Here is a 17,964-nt window from a genome sequence, read left to right on the forward strand (position 1 = left end):
TGATTCCTTTTTCCATAAATGAAGTATACATTTCTTAGCAAAAAAGGGGATAATAATCAATAATCTGCATTTCTTTGAATCTAAATTACAGTTGGTGATGTCATTTAGCAAGTAAACTCAAGCCTTAGAACAGATTTTGTAAATAAGTGAATCATGTTCCAGAAACTGTTTAATTTGTCGCAATGCCAGAACATGTGCATAAATGTTCCCTCTTTGGTTTTACATCTTGAACAATTTGGTGAGTTTTCTTTTGAAATTTTGTGCATTTTTACAGGAGTCAAATACAATTTTTTAATCAATTTATAATTTGTTTCTTTGATTTTATTACTTATAAATGGGAAGTGTATTCATTCGCAAATGTTCAGGCAAGCATTTTCATCCAGCCTTGTTGCTATGTCTGTTTCCCAGTTTTTTAGTAAGCTAGGGAAACTTGAGTGGCATCCTTTAATTAAAATGTCGTATATTTCTCTGATTTTGACTTTAATTGTATCTGAGTTGATGAGTATATTTTCCAAGTCAGACACTTCAAAGCTGATTTTTTTTTTTCATTAATGAGTGAGCATAAAACACTCTGAATTTGCATATATTTAAACCTCTGGATGTCTGATGTGAACTTATGCTTAGGCTTAGACTGAGGATGTTTAACAAGTACAGACATGAAAGCAGATTGAGAAATTACTACTATCTGCTGCTCAATGTAAATAGCACATGTTTCCCCTCCCTGTTTCAGGAAGTCTTCAGCTCTGACAGGAGGAGAGCTTCAGACTCAGGTCTGTATCTTCATCCCTCCCTTGTTTGACCCCCCTCGAAAATGAGATGCTACATCTCAAGGGGCTATCCCTCAATAAATTCAATTCAATCAAACTAAGGCATCAAAGCTTACAGCATTCATTTCTAAGTTTATCGTTGATCCAACTGTTGTTAAGCTGTTCTCATCCACTAAAGTGTTCTCATTGTGAAGGCTTCCTGGAAAGCCCGACTGAGGGCACACCAGCCCAAAAGAGGAAGGTGGATTCTCCACCAGAGAGGGACGAGTGTAACTTGGCAGTGACAGGTAATTATCTGGGATTGTTTTATAATAATGGATTACATTTATATAGCGCTTTATACCCAATACCCAAGCGCGCACAGAAACCATTATTCATTCATACACATTCACACGGGGCAAGGTGGGGAAGGTGTCTTGCCCAAGGACACTACGACAGACTGGGAGAGAACCGCCAACCCTCTGGTTATTGGACGACCAGCTCTACTGCCTGAGCCACTGTCGCCCCATTTTTGTTTTATTGTTAAATTTAAAGGGACAACAAGGAGTTTTGGAAAGCGAAGTGTTCTCATACATTTACCATGAGCCTCCGCACGCACGGTGAAATTCTTGGACCGGCGCAGGACAGACGTCTTGCAGAGAATGTTTTCATTCATCAAGAATTAAAGTCAGAGGTTCGAAGACGATCAGATACCGTCGTACAAATGAGACAAATGAGAATATGCACAGGCTGATACCGTCGTAGTTCCGACCATAAACGGCGATTCGGCGGTGTTATTATCATGACTCGCCACAAAACCGAAAGTAAAGAAACGCTGGTCGGCTCGACCAGCATTTCCGCCACTAATTAAAATAATAAAATAACGATAGAGACAAAACGATATATTGATCGAAAATGGAGCCATTAACAAGTGTGGGTAACTAGATTCATCCACATTAATATGAGACTTTTTTATAACCAAATAGAAACTCCTCGTTGTCCCTTTAAATTTCATGTGAATCTGTGTCAGTGTCTTAACTGATTGTGCTGCTCACCTGGTCTCAGACTGTTCACCCACAGAGGCTGGGCCATCTGCAGAAGACGAAGGGCTAATATGTGAGGGGGTGGGGTCTTATGAAAAGGAGGAGGAGCCTGTGAATGAGCCGGGGGTGAAGGCACTGTCAAACCTTACCTCAGGCATCACGGCTGCTTTCAAAACCTTCAAAACACAACTGGAGGAGCACTTTAATGTTAGTACACAGTTAAAAAGATGATTGGTAATTGGCTCAGATTGTTGGCATCATTTAATGTATTTAATGTAGTGAACTACTTTCAGGAATGCCGGCCAAAGGTAGAGAGTGAGGTTCTTCTCTCTCTGAAAATGTGTCAACAACAAGTGTCAACGCTGTTCACAGCTGTCCATCAACACAGGTACCGCCCACTTCAACACAGGCACCGCCCACATTAACACACCTGTCCAACACAGGCACCGCCCTACCGCCATATACACAGAAACAAAGTGACCTAGAAAATGACATACAGGCTGAATAATTGACGATGAGAATCCCTAAGCAACATTTAGTTGTGTTTAAAGCCCCAGTATGTAACTTATTTGGCTTTTTATGAGCAAAAATCAAATATGTCTTTCATAAATACATATTTCACTGAAGTGGAATCACAGCCGCATACAAATGAAAGCTTTCTGGTACCTTAGAATGAGTTGTTACAAGTCGTTACAAATACATAAGTGGGCGACGCACCGAACCGAGGTGGCCATGTTGCATCGCCATTTTTTACGTTGAGTGGCAGCGTGACCGTAGGTAACCATAGAAACTCAGCGGAGCTGTGGGCTCGGCCTGTTAAAACTGTCACCACTGTGTAGTGTGAGGAAGGACGGAGGCACTGGTGTTGCATTCAGGTGCAGTCAGGCAGACGGCCGTCGGCAAACCAACCCGATGTCATTTTACTCAACGAGAGAAAGACGGTAAAACAATACCACATCACCATGACAACATATTGTCACGCCTGTATTGTTTTGCCTCGTGCTGGCGGACCACTTGTTTAAATAGACGCTTGTTTATCCTGTTACATGCAGCGTCTGTTGTCTGTCTGACGTCTGCCCCATTTCACGTGAATGCAACATCAAGAATACGTTCAGATTATGCAACCACACCGCTAGATGGGGGGAATTCCTACATACTATACCTTTAAAGAACAGGATGCTCCTCTGCTGAGCCACTGGTTGATAAACCTCAGGTGTTGGGGAGAGTCTCAGTGTAGAAGTGTGCTCTATACATGTACATGTGTGTTCTGTGTTTGTAGGTTACTGCTGCTGCAGAAGATTGAGAAGAGCATCACTGACCCGCTCACCCAGCTGACAAACCTGGAATCCATGGACACTGAGATCTTGGTACTGAGAACCACTGCAGGAACCATACAGTAACATTATAGTAATAATAGTAGGCTACTACGGAACCTCACTACAGTCACAACAAGTGTATTACTGTAACACTTCAGTAACATTACATTTTAAACTACAGCAACGTGATATTTTGAAGAAATACACAATTGAATAAAAAAGTTGTTTTAATTTGAAGGGGAAAGTTTTAGTCCATGTAGATTAAGTTCAGATCCCAGGCCTGATCCAGAACTGGTTCTGTCCCTCTTTGTCTTCCAGAGTTTTTTCCAGTCTGAGTTGCAGAGAGTGGGCAGCTTCTGTGATGAACGCCTGCAGAGGTCAGTCTTCTGTTTGAGGAACTGACTACACCTGTCCAGACCGGTTTAAACTGATCAAAAACAGGTTTGAACTGTGTCAGGACCTGGTCAGACAGTTCAGTTTGGGCTCAGAACCTGATCAGACTGTAAGAATCAGTCAATCAGAATTCAATCTGTTGGGACTGTTTGAATCTGGTTTGCTTTTGTCTAAAGCTTCAGCACCATTTTTTTTTTTTTTTGCCTTAGGTTGGAAGGTTTGGAAAAGGGAGAGACTGAAACTCCATCCAGCCAATGAAAAAGAGAAGAGATTGACCAATCAGGAAGAGACTTACAGATGTTTACAGATCTGAACACGGTCACCCACCTGACTTCAAATCTTCTTCGTTTTTGTTTTCACTTTTCACTTCCTGATCAAACAAATAAATCCTTATTTACAAAAAAAAGACAGTGGCTTTTTTGTTTCCTTAGCATCACTGGGTTGCCATGGTAACAGTTATTGACACCACAAGGTGGATATAAACCGTTCTGTGTGAGTGAGATGTTGAAGCTTGTTGCTCATCAGCTCCTCTTCATTCACACTGAGATGTTTGGTGTGAAGCTGCTTCTGCTTCTTCTCACCCACACCCACTGTCTGGCTGCACTGACTCCAGGTCTGACACCTATTAGCTCCTGTTCATGTTATTAGTTTACATTCACACTCAATCACACAATCTCACACTCAATCACACAATCTCATTGTTTATAAATGTTACGTATATGATGAGCTGATCATATTGTATTAATTTACATATCAAGACCACCCTTAAAGTGCATCTTTTTTTGCCTTTGTGCCCTGGTACAGGGGATATAACTAAGAAAACACATCAACATAATAACAGATTGAAAGCAGCAGTGGAGTGTGTGTTTGTGGATCCAGTTGCTGGTTGTCAGGCAGCAAAAGTGACACCGGAGGAAAAACGGCCAAATCCCCCAAAGAAAACTCAGTGCGACAACTAATGAGGTGCTATTCCACATAGGAGGGTGGGGTGGGGTGGGGTGGGGTGGGGTGGGGTGGGGTGGGGGGTAGGAGACAGAGAGAGACAGAGACGGCTCAGATGTTGCCACTCAGTTGAAGAGAGGAAAGAAAACCTCAACCTGGACTGGCTCTTTTTCTGGACTTGGACTGGACCTGAGCTGGACTACTGCGAGACAAACAGGGGATGCTGATTGGCTGAGCACTGTTGCTGTTTTTGTTTTGTTTTTTTGTTGGACTTTGATGGACGAGCAGAACAAGGGACTGATCTGGACCTGTTGAGACGTGACGGGTTGGGCAGATCACTGACAGGTACTGAAGTGGGCCCAGGTGTACTGGTTTCAGTACTGACATACTGGTGCTGTTTCAACAGTGAGCGGAGCTGCTGCAGGTTGTTTCTCCAGGGAACAAAAGTGTTCTCTCAGTTTTTTTCTCTTAATGTGCTTATTTGTTCTGTCTTTTTCTTTTTTCTTTTTTTCCCCTCCTTTTCTTTCTTCCTCGTTCGGTGTAGACGCTGTAGCATGGTATGTAACATTTCAATGTTCAATAAGTACAATGTTTTCAAAATGGTGAGAAAAACAAATATATAGTTCCTGCTATGAACTGCGCTTTATTTCTATATTATTAAAATGTATCTGCCGTAGTTAAAAGAAAAATAGACATCAGTGCTCAGTGAGTGGAAGAGAAATGACAAACATACAGTCATGAAGGTGTGTGGGTTTCCTCTACAATCAGGTGAACAGGTTTGGGTGTGACAGGGGATTTAATACTAAACCTGATCTAAACCAATTCTATACTTACCAGGAGTGAATGAAAAACCAGAACTAAACCTACACTGACCCTAAACTAAAGTTACTAAATAGTAAAAAGTTAAACCAAACTATAACCAAGTCTAAACCAAACCTTATGTCTGCAATTCTAAACCTAAGGAACTTCACTCGATTGTTTCCAGTTGTTGATTGTTGTGGGCTTTGTGTGGTTGCAGTTGAGATGGGCTGTCTGGGAGGGCAGACAGAGGAAGAACGACTGGATGAGAAAGCCAAGAGAGAGGCCAACAAGAAGATCGAGAGACAGCTGCAGAAAGAGAGACAGGCGTATAAGGCCACGCACAGACTGCTGCTGCTGGGTGAGATGACCTGTCTCTGTCCACCTGTCTGTCTGTCCACCTGCCGGTCTGTCCACCTGTCCACCTCTCTAACTGTCTGTCTGTGTGTCTGTGTGTCTGTGTGTCTGTCTGTCTGTCTGTCTGTCTGTCTGTCTGTCTGTCTGTCTGTCTGTCTGTCTGTCTGTCTGTGTGACTGTCTGTCTGTGTGACTGTCTGTCTGTGTGTCTGTCTGTTTGTCTGTCTGTCTGCAGGCGCAGGAGAATCGGGGAAAAGCACCATCGTGAAGCAGATGAGGATTCTTCATGTGGACGGCTTCAATGCTGAGTGAGTCAGACTGTCCCACACCAGTCAGATGGGGGGGGGCATCAGTCTGTTGTCAGTGACACTGATCACAGTCCTCATCACCTAGTCAAATGAGTTTGATAAAGTTTTTATTCATTTTTTTATTTTTTATTGTGAAGTTGGACAGTACAGTGGACAAAAACAAAATATGACACAGATAACAAGAACAAATTGTGAAACAAACAACAATATTTGTGTTATTATGTGTGAGTGTGTGTGTGTGTGTGCGCGCATGTGATATCTATGCAAGTTGATAACAGTAATGATAATAAATACTTCAATTAGGTAAAAGGGGGAAAAAAAGATGAATAAATAGTTAATAATAGACATGAGGGAGGGAACGTAACAATAGTAATATTAATATCAACAACAATGCTATACTGATGATAATGATAAAGAGTAATGACGATAACAATATGGAGAGAGGATGGAGGAGGGGGGATCTAAAAAACAAATCTTATATAGTTTTTATTCAGACATTAGTAAAAGTGAGGGGATTATTCTTCAACAGCTTAACACTTTTTAATAATGAGAAGTTTTATTGTGATATAAGTTTAGGTTGAGGTTGTTGTATTTGTGAATGAGTGATGTCATCACAGTAGAGGGTTGATGTTGATGGGATCCAAACCTTGTGTCTGTTTTTCCAGAGAGAAGCAGGAGAAGATTCGGGACATCAGGAAAAACGTGAAGGACGCCATCGTGGTAGGTTCCACTACTGAACACACACACACACACACACACAGCTGCCAACCACTGGATGTGAACATGTGTGTGTGTGTGTGTGTGTGTGTGTGTGTGTGTTCCAGACCATCGTGACAGCTATGGGTGTGTTGACTCCACCCGTTCCTATTGGTAACCCTGGCAACCAGTTCAGAGTCGACTACATCAAGGGCATCGCACCACTGTCTGACTTTGAATACACAGAGGTAACCCACCCACACACACACACACACACACACACATGTCTGTCAGGTGTGTGACTGCAGGTGAGAGCGCTCCACTGTTCAGCAGTAACGAGTCTCTGCTGATGTCAGTTCAGGATGTTCACACACCTGAGGTGTCACACCATCACACAGCAGACATAGACTGTACTGTACAAGTACACACATAAAGTACTACATTGGAAATACTGCATAGCTAAAAGCATAGAAATGTGATCAGAACTCATCCTGGGTGCAGTGAAATGGGAAAGCAACTGGTTAATTTTAACCCTTCTCTTCAGTTTTTAAATGCATCAAAGTACCACATGAATTTGTTTATAGCATCAAGGCTTTTTGACTTTGTCAGGAACCTCTATCTTAACAAAATAAAACTTTTTTTTTTCACAAAATTCTAAAATGCTCGGGTTAAAATTATGACATTTGTGGTGTTAGGGTCCATTTTGACCCGGTTATAACGATAAGAACAACAATTAGAGTTAAACCTGAAATCATAAGTGCAAAACCAACCTTTTCATGGATAAGGAGCCTAACAATATAACCAAGAGATGAGAAACAAATGGGATGATAAATAATTGTTTTAGTGTGTTTTACAGCTGATTTAAGACTCGGGTCAAAACCGACCCTAACACCAGAGATGGCAGCAGAAAGCTGTAAGAGGAAGGTTACATTGAAGTCAATGGGTATACTGACAAAAAAGGCCCAGGGACCCACACCAACAAATATTAAAAACCAATATTTTCATGGATAGGAAGCCTAACAAAATGAGAAGCAAAACAGATTGATTTAAAACACAGCTGATTTAAAACACAGGTCAAAACTGACCCGAACACCATAGATGGTAGCAGAAAGCCAACACAAGACTAAGGTTAAGTTATGGATTAATTTAACTGTAATTATTCTAATAATGAAAAGCAGCATCACTTTTCAGACACTGAAATGATTTGATCTGTAAATACCTTCTGTCTATCAGCTGTTAATCAACAATTCACAACATCAGTCATCAGGATTTAACAATGTGTGAGGAAACTCTGTGAACATCAGCATGACACCAGTCAGAACAGATCCAGACCATAATCAATCCAAACCTATAGAGAAAGAGCCAGGTCAGTCAGCGTGAGAACTGAGGTTACTGTAGTCAATAAAACAGATGAACTGTTCCTTTAAAGCTGCACCAGGAGACTTGGCCATGGGCTTGTTTGTTTTAATGATGTTAATGACATGATGTAACAAGTTAACCTGGGACCAAAACACACACAACACACACACACACACACACACACACAGTTTGTGTGTGTGTGTGTGTGTGTGTCTCACCTGAGGCCTCATTATCTAGACATTTCCGGTCTCTGAGGACGACAAAGAGACAAAACAAACCTGCGCTTTTTTTGTCTTCTGATTGGTTGACAGTATACACACACTTCAAACTTGCTGTAACTGCTGTCCAATGAGGTGATAGCACACTGTGGTGTTTACCTGGATAAAGATTTAATGCAGATGCACAGTTAACCTGGTAAATAGAGAGGCAGGGGGGGGCTTTACAGGAAGCGTCCTCTGATTGCGTAGTTGTCTGTCCACTTATCATACATCTTTTACTACGACTACTATCATACGTCTTTTACTGACTTATTCTCTTTTTTCCAGCTGTGAAGACGCTTTAAAAAAAAAAAAATGCTGGATTTTAAAAATGATGCTTATTTGGGGACTTTCTCTTGCCGTCACATCCTGCTTTGACTACGCCAAATCAGCCCAAAATAAACCTCAGGCCCCTGGGAGTTTTTCAGGGCTGATCTGAGTACCTACTTGTTTGACCCCCATAACATTTCCAGGAGAGATGGCCCTCTGGGGCGCTTCCTGCAGTGGAGACACGCACCAATGGCCCCCGCCCCATAAAATTACCCCAAAGTTCCTGCAGTGGAAACGCCCCTCAAAGTACTCCAAAGCTACACAATCTTACACTTCTTAATTCAATTTGGTTCATTTTAATATTTCCTAAATTAAAAATTGTTGCACAAAGCACCTTTAAGTTTCACTTCAACTCATTTCAGCCTTATTGACCAAACTTAGAAAAACTTGGTGCAGTGGTTATATATTAGCACTGTGGCCTGGCCTCACAGCAAGAGGGTTCTGGCTCCTCCTTCTGTGCAGACTAGAGTTTGCATGTTCTCCCCGTGCATGCATAGGTTCTCTCCGGGCACTCCGGCTTCTTCCCACAAACCAAAGACATGCAGGTTTGGTTAATGTGCAACTCCAAACAGGGTGTACCACGCCTCTCGCCCAAAGTCAGCTGAGAGGCTTCAGCTCACCTCAGACCCTAGTGCAGGAGAAGTGGATGAAAAAATGAATGAATGAATTATCAAACTAAGAAAAAAACTTGGATGCAACATGGCTGACCTAAAGGATAATTACCATTTTTTACAATGTGGACCTTATTTCTAGCATAAAATACGATCGTTTACTCACCCAAATAACTTTGGTGTCATTAAGTCATTCTGACGAAATTAGATCCATGCGAGAGCCGCGTATATCCGTATAATGTGAGTCTACAGGGCAGCAGAATGCAGCCTCTAAATAACACATTATCCACCGCGAAACTCTGTAGGTTGACCTACTGACCTCTGACCTGGATGATGTCATCTCTGAGCGCTGCCCGGCTCATTCTGATAATAATCATTCCACATCGGCATTCAGGTCCATTTTTATCTCAACTAGCCGGAGCTTTAGTGAGTCCAGGTTGAGGAGAGGAAGACTGTGGAAGCTGAACTTCATCCAGCTGCTCATTTTGTTCTGACAAGTCAGAAACACACAGAAACTAACCGTAGCATTAGCGGTAGCAACAAGCCTCACCGCGGTCGGAGATGACCTAATCCAGGTCAGAGGTCAGTAGGTCAACCTACAGACCCAGCTAACTCACAGGAGAATAGCACTAGCGTATCATAACAAAATATTGGTGAAATGAACGAGTTTCGCGGCGGATAATGTGTTATTTAGAGGCTGCACTGCGCTGCCCTGTAGACTTGTAAACGGATACGCGGCTCTCGGCTGGAGCTCATTTCGTCGGAACAACTTGTAATGACACCAAAGTTATCTGGGTGAATAAATGATCATATTTTATGCTAGAAATAAGGTCCAGGTTGTAAAAAACTGTAATTTTGGTGAACACTGTTCTTGACACCCCAAGAACAGCTTATTGAGGATTTGTTAAACTTGTTTGTAGTTAAAGCAGAAGTAAGTGATATATTTGTGTTAATATAAGTCTTAAAGGGACAGTATGGGACTTTATTGGCTTTTTATTGACAAAAATCAAATATCGCTTTCATAAATACGTATTTCACTGAAGTGGAATCGCGCCCGCATACAAACGAGCGCTTTCTCGTACCTTAGAATGAGATGTTACAAGTCGTTACAAACATACAGGGGGGGGTTCACCGAACCTTCTCTGCCATGTTGAATCGCCATGTTTTACGTTCAGTGTCACCGTGGCCGTCAGTAACCACAAACTCGGGCCGCCGGAGCTTCTCGGCTCGGGGAGAAAGTTTTCCAGACAGCGCCTGTTAAAACTGTCACCACCGTGTAGGCTAGTGTGAGGAAGGACGGAGGCACTGGTGTTGCCTTCAGGTGCAGTCAGACACCTGAATGACGCCGTGAGTGACGCCGTCGGCAAACCGACTGGATGTTATTTTACTCGACGAGAGAAAGCCGGTAAAACGTGGGTCAGGTAAACAATACGACATCGCCATGACAACATATTGTCACGCCTGTATTGTTTTGCCTCGTGCTGGCGGACCGTTTGTTTACATAGAGGCTTGTTTATCCTGATACATGCAGCTTGTGTTGTTTTTCTGACGTCTGCCCGAGTTTACGTAAACGCAACAGCAAGAATACGTGCCGACATGCAACCGCACCGCTAGATGGGGGTAAATGTCACATATTGTCCCTTTAAATAGTTATATCTTCCAACAGCAATCACTTACATAGAGTGTTTGGTCTGAAACACGGGTCTGTCAGTCACTCTGCTCTGCTCTGAGCTGAGGAGAAAACATTTATTGTATCCTACAGTTTTTATCCAATGAGGAGAGAGAACGGCATGCAGGGCTGTGTGTGCAGCCAAGGGACGCCGTGAATGTGGTGACGTAGGGACGAGGACTGTTATGGTGCGTTCAAGGAAACTCGTTTTTTTCCGACCTGTGAAGTCGTACCAGTTCGATCTGGTACATAGACTGTACAAAAAGACGTACTGGTACGATTTCACGGGTCGGAAGTTACGAGTGGCCGTTATAGTGACTTTCACCGGTAAAACAGGTCGGAAAAACACGAGTGGGTTGCCTGGAATGCTACAAAGTCGTAAGTTGTGACTTGAAGCTGTAATTTATGATTTCAAAAGCCTGCCTGGAACGCAGCATTAGCGAAAACGACCGGATCACTCACTTCTGCTTTAATAATCACGCTGTACGCAACATTTTCAGTCAATAATTGAGGAGGTCTTTCATGTCCATTGATCAATAAATGACAAGCTGTGTCATTCACCAAACACTCTGAGCTCTGTTTCCTGTCACTAAATGTGTGTAGTGGATCCTAACAGGACTGTGTTGTGTGTGTGTTGTGTGTGTCAGGATTTCTTTGAGCATGCTCAGCAGCTGTGGGAGGACAGCGGTGTGAAGGCCTGTTTCGAACGCTCCAATGAATATCAGCTGATTGACTGTGCTAAGTAGTAAGAACACACAACAAACACCCACATGACAAACAACAATAAGCAACAAAAATCAACAATATATTTTATACAACATACGGCAACATGACGACAATCAGCCATGGCTGTAGCAATGACCTGATATACACATACACAGTGTGTTAGGACTGCCATGGCTCCATGGCGCGCACACACACACACCACCACAATTTAGGCTATTGCAAAGGTCAGTTGATTGGCTGAAAAGGTTTGTGATGTCATTATGAAATGCTGTATGACCACCATGATGTCTCTGTGTGTTGCAGTTTCCTGGACAGGTTGGACTCAGTTAGGAAGACAGACTACACACCCACTGACCAGGTAATAACCTGGCCAATCAGCTGGCAGCATCCATGATGACTTGTCTGAGTGTTATCAGGCTGACAGTAAAAAACCTTGTCTTCACCTCCTGCAGGATTTGTTGCGTTGCAGAGTTTTGACCTCAGGAATCTTTGAGACAAGATTCCAGGTGGACAAGGTCAACTTCCAGTGAGTACCTCTAGCCCCGCCCCGTCTGTCCACCTGCACCAATCACCTGTCTCTGCCATCTGACTGCTACTTTTTAAAGTTGAGGCAAAATGAAAATTGATGTTGATTAAAAGGAAGGCCTCAGGAATTTAAAAAAATGTATTTCCCAGCTTTAATCCTGTATCATGTTAATTACTCATTTATCTCCTGATATTTACCAATTATGTGTCTAAGAGTTGATTATTTTTTACAGCTAAATAAATGTATTTTCTCCTCCTTCAAATCAATTTCAAATGTTTGATGACTCATCCTGCAGTCAAGGGTGTTTCTTATTTTGCATCCAATTAAAATTGTTCCGCGCCAGTCTTGTGTATGCAACACTGAGCTGACTCTGCAGAGCATCAGCTTCATTGCAGGGATGAGCCTGCATCTCTTTCCTGCTCGCAAAACTGCTGTCTTGAGCTCTGTCAGCCATGATGGCCTTAGTCCAAAAGCATTTTCTCAGTTTTCATCTTCCTCCCTAATTTATTCCCCTCCAACTATTCCATGAGGTCCGCAAGGGAAGGTGAGGTCCATGATGTACACTGAAAGCTGTTGGTTAGCTTTGTGTTTTTATTGGAAACATAGCTGTTTGAGGACGTCTTTAAAGAAGTCACAGACTGATTAAGTTCCTCTACAACTGCCAGAGACGACCATCTGTAGCAGGACTCATGTCACCTGACACACACACACACACACACTGACCAGGGGAATGCGAACAATGATATTAATATAAATGCTGCATGCGTTCATTAAAGTGATAGGGAGTTTTTCCTCAGTGGATGTGAGGGTCTAAGGTCAGAGGATGTTGTTATGATGCCATGTTGGAGACAAACTGTAAAAATGGGCTATACAAATAAAATTGCCTTGCCTAGTTCAACATTTTGGTAGATTTGTCTGTCACCATAATCCCTATAGTCTAGGAGTAGGTTCATTACCTTTAATTGTCATTGCAAGCTGTTTTTAGATCGGCGGAGCAGAGACGTGAGCTGCACAGCTAACACAACTGAGGCGACGTTACTTTGCCTTTCCCTCATCAAACAAAGTACACAATCCAACAACTCCAAAACACTCTTGTGTAGAAGTTGTGACCTGCACATTCACCACGCTATGAAATAATAATGTAACATTACTAGACAAGAGTTGTTTTTGAGGCAAATGCATAGCCGGAACTACATTCCAGACACGGCTGCTGGGTGGAGTGATTTCAAAGGTCAAAACCTCTTCACGAGAGCATTTTGGTGCTGTTGGATTGTGCATTTGATGAGTTTTGAGGGACAGGTGAAAGTACCGATTCGTGAGCAGCGATCTAAAAACAGCTTGAACCGACAATTAAAGGTAATGAACCTACGACTATAGAGATTATGGCAATAGGCCTATTTGCCAAAATGTTGAATTATCCCTTTAAATTCACTGTATTCACACTGTTCCTGGTGCCTTATGAGCCATAGTAACCCTAACCCTATCTCTTGTCTGGTTTGGGGTCAGGTACGATACAGCTGTGTGAGGAGTGATCATCCCTTCACAACACATGAACAGCTTCTTTCACAAAAACACTCGCAGGATGCATTTCAGCGAGAGCCATCTGATCCTAGAGCTTTTGTTGTCATAGCTTCAATCAGCTCACCTGTGAATCAGCCAGTGATAAACTTTAGGCATTGTAGTATGGAGTCCACAGCCCAATACCAGAAATGAAAACAATATGGAGGATAATGCAATCAAACTGTTACTGACCTTGTCTTTGCTGCAGCTGTTGTCCACTAAGTTCTGCATTTTATCATTGCAGTTCTTCTCTGGTCTGATATTTTGTAGTATTTTCTTTGCTTTTAATCAATTACAGAGAAAACCTTCTACTCATGCATGCCATAATCAGTGTGGTAGTATGAAGATGGTTTCTGATACTCTATGATTTTTGTTTCAAACTGAAAACATACACGGTATTAGTAGGGATGTAGCCTTTGACTGGTACTAACTGTTGACCGTCTGTCAGTATGTTTGATGTAGGAGGACAGAGGGACGAGCGCAGGAAGTGGATTCAGTGCTTCAATGGTGAGAAAACAAACGCTGACACATTTGAAGTGTGTGAGAGGAGCTGGTCTCAGATCAGTGTTTGTCTTCTCTGTTCAGATGTGACGGCCATCATCTTTGTCGCAGCCAGCAGCAGCTACAACATGGTGATCAGAGAGGACAACTCCACCAACCGGCTGAGAGAATCCCTCGACCTCTTCAGATCCATCTGGACCAACAGGTTGTTCCTTCACCCTCTCTGCTCTCTGATTGGTTGTATAAGATAGATAAGATAAGTGCCCTATAATTGGCTGTAATTGAAGTCCTTAAAGGGATAGTTCAACATTTTGGAAAATTCACCTATTGCTACAATCTAGTTTTAGGAGTAGGTTCATTACCTTTAATTGTCGGTGCAAGCTGTTTTTAGATCAGCGGAGCAGAGATGCGAGCTGCACGGTATTTCCACGTTTCCCTCATCAAACTAAATACACAATCCAACAACTCCAAAACACTCTGGTGGACAAGTTGTAACCTGCACATTCACCACGCTATGAAATGATAACGTATAATTATGTAACATTATAGGACACATGAAGCAAAATACTCGGAACTACTTGCTTTTGAAGTCACTCTGCCGAGCAGCCGTGTCTGGAATGTAGTATCGGTTACATTTACCTTGAAAACAACTCTGTCTCATAACGTTGCATTATTAACTCATAGCGTGGTGAATGTGCAGGTCCCACAGGAGGATGGTGGAGTAACACGTACTCTCAGCCTAGTCCTGGACTTTGTGCTCATATCAAACTAGTCTGGTTCAAAATGTCCCTGAAAAGTGACTTAAATTTACTTTCCACAACAACTCAGTTCTGTTTACCCACATAAATACCCCCATGGTCTCGGTTGCGTAGTACTGCTCATTGAACATGCAAAAAAGAAATGACACATGTTGTGTTGATTTACAATAAATGTACATGCATAGTATATTTAGTCTCTGGGTTTTACAGTCTTTCCCTAATTTTTGAGAAAGCAAATATTGAGTCTCACAATAATGTTTTGCTGGTGCATACTGTACATAGCACAGTGGAAAGGGCCCAAAGTACTAAAATTACTCATGTATCTGGGTTCATAAGATATTTATTGAATTAGTTGATGCCAATCACTGACAGTCTCCCTCTGTCCTACAGTCATTAAGATCACATTAGTGAAACTACCGTTAATTAAAGATATGTTGGAAAATTAAATCTGATCAGAACTGTGAATCATTATTGTCTTTCATTCTCTTAAACCAGCAGTGGGTTAGCTGTTAACATGCCAACAAGGCAGGTAAAGCTATAACCAAGAGGGTTTTCATGTGTCAGAGGAACATTTTGGACCCACTTCTATGGCTGCACTCTGATTTGCTCAGGTTAACCCTCTCTGCCATGACTGACTGTCCTCTCATCAGCTGTGGTTAACTGCCTCTGATTTCTGATTGACTGATGCGAATCCTCTCTGTGCTCTGATTGGCTGTTGTGAACCCTCTCTGTGCTCTGATTGGTTGCAGGTTTCTGAAGACCATTTCAGTCATCTTGTTCCTGAACAAACAGGATGTGCTGGCTGACAAGATTCTGGCTGGAAAATCTAAACTGGAGGATTATTTCCCAGAATACAACAACTACCAAGTCCCTGTTGATGGTATAATACACTTACTGCAAATACAGACATGCACCATAGACTGTAAAAAGAATGGACGTAGCGTCCGTGACGTCACCCATTGGTTTGGAGGAGTCTGTTTTGTGCCGCTACTACGGGGGTTTGGACCGCGCCATGTTGGATTCTACTTGCCATATTTGGAGCGGTGCGGCCGTTGGCCGGCCGAGAGCCCGCCCACTGGCCTCGTAGCAGCGGTCGCCGGACCTGTCACTCAACTGTTCTGCGCCCTAATTGGCCAGAACTTTAAACCTAATAATAGTAAAATGGTAGAGTTTTAAAAAAATTCACCCCCCTCAGAGTGTGTGCGGGTGTGGAAACTATCGGTTGAGACCAAAAAAATAAAATGTACCAGGCTGTAAATATGTTTTTTTAAGCTGTAAAATCGGCTATTTTAACATGGGGCTCAATTGGAGTTGCTCCCTTCTGGAGCCAGCCCCCAGCGACAGCCGGGGGGATTGCAGTTTTTTTTTTTTTGCAAATTATTTCCACTGCACTAAAGTATTTCCATTTTATTCTACTTTATACTTCTACTCCACTACTTTTATTACAGCTGTAGTTAGTTTATGAAAACATGATGATCTTTAACATTTTGCTGCAGCTGAACACTGATTCTTCTCCTTTCTTCTCACATGTGTAGGCCATTGACTAAAGTAGGCTAAAGGAAGTTATTACTTATAAGATCTGTGTATGTGTTTCCAGCTGTTCCAGATGCTGACGAAGACCCCAGAGTGACCAGAGCAAAGTTCTTCGTCCGAGACGAGTTTCTGGTAAAACCAGTTTTCCATCTCTGTTCACATGTTCTTCATCATCATGATCATGATCATCATCATATGAACTGCTGTGACTGACATTCACTCTGTTCCTCAGAGGATCAGCACAGCAAGTGGTGATGGGAAACATTACTGCTACCCTCACTTCACCTGTGCTATTGACACCGAGAACATCCGGCGCGTCTTCAACGACTGTCGTGACATCATCCAGCGCATGCACCTGAGGCAGTATGAGTTACTCTGATTGGCCTCACTCATGGACAGAGGGAAGCAGCTAATTTGTAATGAATGATGATAGCTACTGTTACTGATAGATCCTGATACTGTATATTTATACCCAAATATAAATGATCCGTTATATTACAGACATTTATCAGACATCTGTTAAAAATTCAAAGTGGAGATAATTGATTAATTGGAATTATCTAGGCTACCTTTCTTTTCTCTCATGGGGGCAGATTAGAAAACTAGTTTAGACTGGTAGAAAACCTAGAAAATGGACTCTAAATATATTTTTTCATGTTTATGAAGTTGGACGATAATATTATGATCTTTTCTCTGATGAGCTGTGTCACACTCTGAAGTCATTTTATGTTTTTGTACTCATACCTGGAGGATCAGTTCAAAAAGGATTATATTTTAAGAGTTAGCAGATTAGGCCAAAAAAAGACCTTTAACATTCCTCAAAATTAAATTAAACATGTTTTCCTCATTGTATAAAGGTGATATTAAAGAGTTTTTATGTCAATGTTCTGATTTGCCAATGTTCTGGTTTCCCCAACCTAACATCGTATCTGTTGTAAAATATATGTGCAGTAGTTTCGTTAAAATCTTTGTCGGTTAAACTGATTCACTAAAGAAAAAATAAGCATCAGGTCAATCAATACATGTTACTGATCAGCCGATTTGCATCAATAATGCAAAAAATTAAAAAAAAACAAGCAACTTGCTGGACAGCACAGAGGCTGCAGTACCTGCTACAACCAGCAGGTGTCAGTGAAACTGAGTCTGTTTCTGCTCACATGAAACTCCCCATCTCAGCCATGTCACTGGCTTTTCAGACAGGTTTTCAATGGTAAAAAAAAGAAGAAAAAAACTCAGGTTGATGCTCAACTGATGGGTTATGAGATGATTCACAAATGATTCCGTTTTACACTTTGATTACAGTTTAAATCTTACTTAGTATCACAATGCTATCATAATTATTAAATGCAATATTTAAGGCCTTTTAAACTATAATATAATATATAACAGCCCAGTCACATTAGTCTACTAGGGCCCTTTAAGTTGTCAGAATAGACTGTTCTCTGTAAAACCCTGCAGAGATGATCTTAGAGCACTCTCTTTGATTTATCAACCAATTATTTATTCCCTTATGATCTCCTTTAAAATACAATACCT

At 41.9% G+C, this 17,964-nt stretch overlaps 1 protein-coding gene across 1 annotated transcript; it reads left to right on the plus strand.

The window, feature by feature from the left end:
* Positions 1–3,066: 3,066 nt before the first annotated feature.
* gnal (guanine nucleotide binding protein (G protein), alpha activating activity polypeptide, olfactory type) lies at positions 3,067–17,243 on the plus strand. Its single transcript, XM_085763265.1, has 14 exons — positions 3,067–3,156; positions 3,424–3,482; positions 5,459–5,599; positions 5,830–5,902; positions 6,568–6,622; positions 6,727–6,846; positions 11,472–11,569; positions 11,854–11,908; positions 12,003–12,076; positions 14,085–14,143; positions 14,222–14,342; positions 15,645–15,775; positions 16,493–16,560; positions 16,661–17,243. The coding sequence occupies exons 2-14, from the start codon at positions 3,467–3,469 to the stop codon at positions 16,805–16,807; spliced, it is 1,158 nt and encodes a 385-aa protein (XP_085619391.1). The 5' UTR covers positions 3,067–3,156; positions 3,424–3,466; the 3' UTR covers positions 16,808–17,243.
* The last annotated feature ends 721 nt before the right edge of the window (positions 17,244–17,964 follow it).

This window comes from Trachurus japonicus, chromosome 20 (genome assembly GCF_045865225.1).
Source record: "Trachurus japonicus isolate A0001 chromosome 20, Traja_1.0".
In the NCBI taxonomy this organism is placed as follows: domain Eukaryota; kingdom Metazoa; phylum Chordata; class Actinopteri; order Carangiformes; family Carangidae; genus Trachurus; species Trachurus japonicus.